The sequence below is a fragment of the Abrus precatorius genome, unplaced genomic scaffold, assembly GCF_003935025.1.
Source record: "Abrus precatorius isolate BTA unplaced genomic scaffold, Abrus_2018 Scaffold9, whole genome shotgun sequence".
In the NCBI taxonomy this organism is placed as follows: domain Eukaryota; kingdom Viridiplantae; phylum Streptophyta; class Magnoliopsida; order Fabales; family Fabaceae; genus Abrus; species Abrus precatorius.
Window position 1 is genome coordinate 4,930,269 of NW_020874439.1, and position 7,977 is coordinate 4,938,245.

Consider the following 7,977-nt stretch of genomic DNA (forward strand, 5'->3'; position numbering starts at 1 on the left):
CCTTTTAATTTTTAAAAAATGAATAGATGTTGTGGGTCCAAAAGAGAGAGAAAACAAAGAGAGTATGATTTATGGTTATTTTACTCTTGAAATATCGGTGAAAGTTGAAAAACAGCCTGCACTAAGATTGGTACAATTGGCCTACTTTGTATCATTCATTTCATTTTTCGGCTTTTGTGTACCTTTCCTAATTTATGGGTCCATATAACACTGTTTTTAGACGTTGCAGCTCACTGTCAAACACCCTTCTACAGTTTTTCTCTCTCTTTTGAAACTGGTAACAAAGGGAAAAGAATATGATGCAGTTATGGTTTACTTTTGAAAAAGGGTGAACAATGAGTGGCCTAATTTACGGTATTCATTTCATTATATAGATTTGTGCTCTTTCCTCACTGTTTCTATACATTGATTGCATTCCTCTCTTTCAATATCAGTATCAACCCTTCTTCATCGTTCTCTTAAACTCATGGCTAAGTTTGAGTCAGTGCCATTTGCTGTTTCATCAAATCTTGTTCACAGGCTAGCTTCCCCAGATTTTCTTGAATTTGGACAGCAGTATGGTGTGATGGATGAGTTGGAAGCGCTTATGAAGACAATTGGATCTATCAATGATGAGCTCCTTGATGCTGACCACAAACAAGATCAAGTTCGCGTGCGTAATTGGATATCTGACTTCAGAGAAGTACTCCATGCTGCAGATGACTTCTTAGATGACCTTGCTATCGAGTTTAGGAGAGACAAACGGGATGCAGCAGAAGGAAAAGAAGCAAACAAGGTACTTCTTTCCATTTCATCTTCAAATCAATTTCCTTTGTACAGTGAAATGTCTGACAAAATTAAAGAAATACAAAAAAGTTTTAACGATGTAGTAGAAGACATGGATAAATTGAATTTAAGCCCAAGTTCTGTGCTGGTTAAGCAAACTAACAGTGAATGGAGGGAAACATGTTCTTTCGTGTTAGAATCTGATATCATTGGGAGAGATGATAGTAAAAGGGAGATTATTAGTCTGTTGAGACATCCGAATGAAAACCAAAAAGTTTCTGTGATTGCCATCCTTGGCCTCGGTGGCTTGGGTAAGACAACTCTTGCTCAGTTGGTGTATAATGACTTGGAAGTGCAGAATTTATTTGAAATGCGAATGTGGGTGTGTGTATCTGATAACTTTGATGTGAAAACTATTCTGAAGAAAATATTAGAATCAATCACGGGCGACCAAGTTGAACTATCATTAGGCAACTTGCAAAGAAAACTTCATGAAAAAATAAGTGGTAAGAAATATTTGTTGGTACTGGATGACATTTGGAATGAGAAACATGACAAATGGGTTGAATTGAGAAAGTACTTGATGTGTGGCGCTCAAGACAGCAAGATTTTAGTGACAACTCGAAGTGAAAATGTAGCAAAGGCAACGTCTGCTAGCACTTCCTATCCTTTAGAAGGTTTGACTGATGAAGAATCTTGGAGTTTGTTGAAGAGCGTTGCATTTGAGGACGATTTCAAAGGAGTGAATCAAAATCTAGAATCAATGGGGAAAGAAATAGCCAAAAAATGTAAAGGGGTTCCATTGGCAGTTAAAACCTTGGGAGGCCTGTTACGAGGACAAAACGAAGAAAGTGATTGGGAGAATGTTTTACATGGTGACTTCTGGAAATTATGTGAAGAGCAAGATAGTATCATGCCAATTCTAAAACTCAGTTACCACAACTTGTCGCCAGAAATGAGACAATGTTTTGCTTACTGCTCTTTATACCCCAAGGATTCAAAAATTCAAAAGGATAGGTTGATTCAGTTATGGATGGCACAGGGTTACCTTATATGTTCAACTGAAAAACAGCAGATGGAAGATGTCGGTAATCAATTTGTAAAGATGTTTTTGGTGAACTCATTTTTTCAAGATGCGGATAGTGAATACGGTGAGATCATTAGCTTCAAAATGCATGATTTAATGCATGATCTGGCAATGCTAGTAGCCGGCGGTGATTATTGTTATTTGGATAGTAAGGCAGAAAAAGTTGAAGGTAGACCCATGCACGTATCATTGGAATCTTGTGAGGCCATTCATTTGTTGAAATCATTAGATCCGACCAGACTGCGAACTTTGATTTTGCCGTATGAATTGAAAGAGGAGGAATATTTGTCGGTTATTGCAAAGTTCAAATACTTACGTGTCTTGAGGATGTCATCTTTTTCCTTCTACAGATTGTCCGATTCAATTGGAGAATTGAAGCATTTAAGATATCTTGACATCATTGATTATGGCTTCTTGAGTGGGATGCCAGTTGGGTTGGGAAAGTTGTGCTGGTTGCAATTCTTATCAATCTTTGTTGTGGGAGACAGCCAAGAAACAAGATATGGCACATTAAATGAATTGAAAGACTTAAACCTGAGAGGAGAATTAAAAATTCAGTATCTCGATCGTGTCAGAGACGTGGCTCTGGAATCACATGATGTAAATTTAAAAGAAAAAAGATTCCTTCAATCCTTGATTTTGATTTGGTCGCATAGAGACATCCGTAAGAGTGACAGTTTAAAATTATTAGAAAACCTTGAGCCCCACCGTACTCTTAAGCAATTGGAGGTGGGTGGTTATCCAGGCATGCGTTTCCCAGATTGGCTTTCTCTCCTCACAAATGTTGTTGAAATTAGTCTCTTTTGTCTTCGTAATTGTGGCTGTCTCCCACCGTTGGAACGTCTCCCGTCCCTGAAGTCACTTCTGATGGACTCTCTTTATGAATTGGAATACATATATCTCTACGAAGATGGTGCAGTAACCTTCTTCCCCTCTTTGGAGAGCCTCTTCTTAAGAGGTTGTCCCAAGCTCAGGGGATGGCGGAGGCGGGGAGATGATATCAATGATTCACATAATCTCTCCTCTTCTCTTTCATTTCCTCATCTTTCTCAACTAAATGTTTCAGACTGTCCACTGTTGACTTGCATGCCAACTTTTCCAAACGCTAAGGATTTAGGATGGCTTAAATGCAGTGCAGAACCATTAATAGGAACACTGAACACAACAGAGTCAACACGTTCAGCTGACTCATCTTCCTCTGCTGCTCCTCTTTCCATGCTCAAAGAATTGGCGATTTCTGATCATATAAATTTACCAAAGGGTTGGATGCAAAATCTGACTTCTGTCGAGTCTCTTGAAATTATACGGTGTGAAAGTGAAACACTTGAGGAATTTGAAGCTGGGTTTAAGCTTGACACCAACTGCCTTCCTCCTCTGCGAAAAATCAGCATACGTGGGTGTGAAAACCTAAAGGCTCTGCCAGATTGGATTTGCAACCTCTCGTCGCTTCAACACATCATATTGTGGAATTGCCCAAAACTGGCATCGCTGCCCGAAGGAATGAGTGGTCTTACCAACTTAAAGATCTTTGAGGTTGAGTGCTGTGTCCTCTTAGTTAAAGAATGCCGAACAGAGACAAGTGTTGTTAGTCGCCAAATCGCACACATCCCACAAATAATTCTTCATGATTAATGATAATAAAGGTACTAACCTGATTCTGATGCGTATTTATTTAGCGTAAACGTCGTATACTGTATTTGCTTTGCTAATAAAATACTTCTAACTAGTTCTTGAGTTATTGTTCATTTGTTTCAAAGATAAATACTATAATTTCATAGTTTTTTAAGATAATAGATAAAAGAAATTTGTGTGAAAATAATATCTAATTTCTTTTGCAAAGGAGTAACATATTTGTTTAATTGGTAATTGTTTTAATTCATATGTTCAACTTGTATGAGAATATATTTAGCATTTTATACGATAAATGATTGATCATTGTTTTTTAATTATACTTATGTCAAAATCCAATCAAAATATTTAACGTTCTAAATCACCTATCCCTTATTTATATAATTTTTTATTGACGATAACTATTTTGATGCATTTTACCTGATTTTCTTCTATTTTAATTTCTTATAAAATAATCAATCAATATATTATCTCTTGTTGGTATTTGAAAAATACATAAACTCATTTAAAAATATAATATTTATAAGAATATTAGTTTTTTTGGATTAATTTTTGAAAGTATTTATAATTTAACATTCTTAATTTAAATTTAAGAAAAAGTTAAAATAATTCACTTTTCAATATATGAATAGAAAAGTATGAAAATGAGTATAACTGTTTTAACACAAGAATGATGAGTAGCCAATTAATGAAATTTTTAATATATTATTTTCTTTGGCTGACAGATTATGATAACGTGGTTTTTAATGAGACAGATTGTGATAACACGACAAAGGTTGCGACACATGGAAACTGCATTTACATTAATCACAAAGCTGGTGGACTTACAAAGGATCAAATGGTATGTACCTGCTCACAATGATGTATTAGCACATCAACCTGCATCTTTTCCAACTGATGTTGAGTTTTATACATTTTAGCTTTTATGCATCTAAGATTTAAGTGATGCAAATCTTTGTCTCAGGGCACAAGCTATCTTCCACTCATCAACCCTGGCCAAACCTTCAATTATCTTCTGCTGACACTGATATATGGTATAAAACCTCTTTCTGTCATCCTCATTGCAACAGAATGAGACAGTCATTGCGGGTACAGATGAGAGGAGAATAAGTATATAATTCAGTTCATACATACATTATAATACAAAATATATGACTAGAATCAACACAGCTGTCATCGGAACGCACATTGAAATGAATTAGCCAAATGAATTAGGCATGATCTGTGTGTGCCTAGGAGTTGTCAGGTCAAGTAAGATTTAGTAGAAAAACATGCCCAAACTAATAAAAAATAATTGGTTTGGATTGGCTCTGTTTCTAATTTTTTTTATCCTGACAATTAGAAGAGTACCAACCTGACCATTTTCTGATTGGTTCAGGTTGAGTCATTGGGTTAATTTTTTTTGTCACCGCATGATCTGTGTGTGCCTAGGAGTATTGACCTGTCCTTGTACTTGATCACTTCCAGGCCTTAATATATTTCTAGCCAAAGCAATATTTTTTTTGCTTTGTATCTGTGGGCTAAAAATATTTACGACACAAGATTTTATGGGCTAAAAAAGATTTTATTCAAAGGATATGTTTAACAAATGGAAATGTACAGCATATCATTAGTTTCACGACAAAAAGGTCATACAGGAGGTGATGCAGAGAAGCAAAAGTTTTTAAATAAGAACATCATCTACGTCAATTTTGGTGTACTGACTTTATTCATTATATTAACATCATAAACATCATTAACTTAGTAGCAACCTGAATCACCTAGCATTCTTGAACACAATGATACTTTTGGACCTAGTTACTTACACCTGGTAAGCCAACTAGTGAGTGCAAATGGGTCATGTTAAAATGAATCTTGATGGTTCTATTAGAAAGTTGAAAGGCATCTAAATTGCAAATAGTAGCACAAACTTACAGTGTAGCCATGTCTATGCATTTATTTTTTATTTTTTTGGTTTTCTAGCAATTTGTCATTTTATAAATAGGATGCAAAGAATGCACCTCATCATAGCTATTTTAAAAGAAGAATGTCAGTATAGCCTGCATTCTACCATGCCCACTCAAAAGAAAAGAGTGGGAGCAAAAAACAAAAGCTAAAGGAAATCATATCTTAATCAGAAAGTCTGATTATGAGTCATTCAATTACAAATTTGCACAAAAATTACATTATGATATAGGCATTCCAACCTTGCCAATCAATATTGTATACGTGTGTGTGGCTAAACTCAAAACTAACATGTTGCCCCAAATTCAATAGTCAATAAATTGATCTGTACACTATATGTTAAGAAATAGATGTGTTAGTTCTGTATAGAGTAAAGACCAAAATCAAAGGTATTCTAGTAGCTTCAAAATAAATTACGCAACAATTATAATAAAAATCCCCACAAAATTGAGGGTGATATCCCCAATCATGTGTTGAAAATAACCAATTACAATAAAACAATTTCCATGTAACAAATTTAAAGTATAACTTTTGATTTTTGACAAAGTAAGGCCAATAGATGAAATTGCTTCTCTACCCTTACTTTTTTCTTAATCAGGATTTGGACAGTTATATATGTCTTTTTATATTAATTTTTTATTTTATTATTTCTTGTATAAATCTTTATAATAAAAAATATTTTTTGTAATTAAAAATATAAATAAAAGTAAAAATATATATTTTTCACAACTAAACAATAGCTATAAAATTGGATACTTATATGTCGTGTCCTAATTTAACTCCTTGACTTAAGAGACGACCTTCATATATATACTAAAATATAATGACATAATAATTTTTTTTTTTTAAATTTATAACAAAATTTAAAATATTTTTTATTTTTTATTTTTTATATAAATCTTTATAATTAAAAAATAAAATAAAAATAATTCTTTTGTAATTAAAAATAAAAGTAAAAATTACCTTTCAAACTAAATAGCACTTTTAAAATTGTATACTCCCATGTCATGTTCTCAATTTAACTAATTAAATTAGCTTAAACAGGTGACTTTAACTTAGACTAGCGCAATAATAATGATTTAATTTAATTTATAAACTTGATAAAAAGTTAAAAAATAATTTTTTATGATTTTGTATACAAATCTTCATAATTATGAAATAATTTTTTATAATTAAAATTAAAAGCAAATATATTTTCCAAACTAAATAGCATCAGACAAAATTGCATAGTCATACATTATTTTTTTTTAATTTAATTGATTGAATTGACTTAAAGAGTAATCTTAACATGGACTATATTAGAAAAAATTTAAAAATATTTTTTGTAATTAAAAATAAAATAAAAAGTAAAAAATCATCTTTAAAATTAAATAAAGCTTATAAAATTGGAGAATAATGTTTTAATTTAACTAATTGAATTGATTTCAACAAATAATTTTTTTTTCTTTTTTATTACTCGAAGAGATAACTTGAGAATCGAGATAATAATATAATAAATATTTTACTTTACTTTTAATGATTTATAAAAAAAATATTTTTTATGAAAATCCTTACAATTAAGAATGAATTAAAAATAATATTTTATTTTCCAAAACTAAATAATATTAAAAAATTACATACTCAAGTATCATAATTTTAATTTAACTAATTAAATTCAAGATGACCGAACACAATGACACGTCATGAAAAGCACAAGTGGTGACATACGTATTTTGAACTGCCAAAGCGTCACTTACTCTGAGTTCTAATGGGCCAGCTAGCAGGGTGCTTTTATTTTCTTGCTAGTTTTAATAAACAAAAATTCCAAGAATCTCCATTATATATTCTTCGAATTTGTCTTACAAATTCAACTCGTAATTCACTCATCCATACATCTTAATAATCTAATTCAAATATAAGCTGCCTTTTCAAATTTCAATGCTCTCTTACCTTAATTTTAAAAAAAATAACGAGTCAAACCAGTTTATTACACGGATTTGAATGCAAAACCTATCACCACTGCTCCATTACCATTAAATTATATTGATAAGCATCTTAAAATATGAATAATTCATATTTAATTATGAATAAGACTTAATTTTTTCTCATAAAAATGACTAAATTTGATATAATATAAAATAAGTAGTACAACGAAGAGAAATAAAAATAAATAATATAAAAAAAAGTGTGAGAATAACATTTTATGCTCATTTGATACCAAGGAAATTAACATTTACAAATATATATAATATAATGGTTGTAAAACATTGTTTGCGTTTGCGTGTTTGTCTTGATCTTAGCCACCGTTCACACTCATTCGGAGCCATCATTTTTAGGGACAATAACATTGTCTTCTGGGCCAGAAACCTTTCTGAACATTGTTCCTAGCTGAATTCCAACATTTGCATGAGAACTTCCTTGGCCAGATTCACCTCTTAATCCCTTTTTCTTTGCCTTTTGTGCCCAAACAACAATTCTTGCTTGCACTTGCTCATCAAATATTGCTTTCTTAAAGTGTGTTCCCATCTACATTATTATATGTAACAAATGATGAATGTCAATGCAAAGACACC

At 32.1% G+C, this 7,977-nt stretch overlaps 1 protein-coding gene across 4 annotated transcripts; it reads left to right on the forward strand.

Moving 5' to 3' along the window:
- Positions 1–225: 225 nt before the first annotated feature.
- On the forward strand, positions 226–5,000 carry LOC113850397 (putative disease resistance protein RGA3). Of its 4 annotated transcripts, none has more exons than XM_027480931.1 (4): positions 226–354; positions 520–3,495; positions 4,237–4,322; positions 4,446–5,000. In XM_027480931.1, exon 2 carries the CDS (start codon positions 566–568, stop codon positions 3,482–3,484), a length of 2,919 nt encoding a protein of 972 aa, XP_027336732.1. In that variant the 5' UTR covers positions 226–354; positions 520–565; the 3' UTR covers positions 3,485–3,495; positions 4,237–4,322; positions 4,446–5,000. The 4 variants fall into 4 exon arrangements, with proteins under 4 accessions (XP_027336732.1, XP_027336733.1, XP_027336731.1 ...); XM_027480932.1 differs by having other exon boundaries at positions 4,207–4,322; positions 4,446–4,697; XM_027480930.1 differs by having other exon boundaries at positions 233–354; positions 435–3,495; positions 4,446–4,968.
- The last annotated feature ends 2,977 nt before the right edge of the window (positions 5,001–7,977 follow it).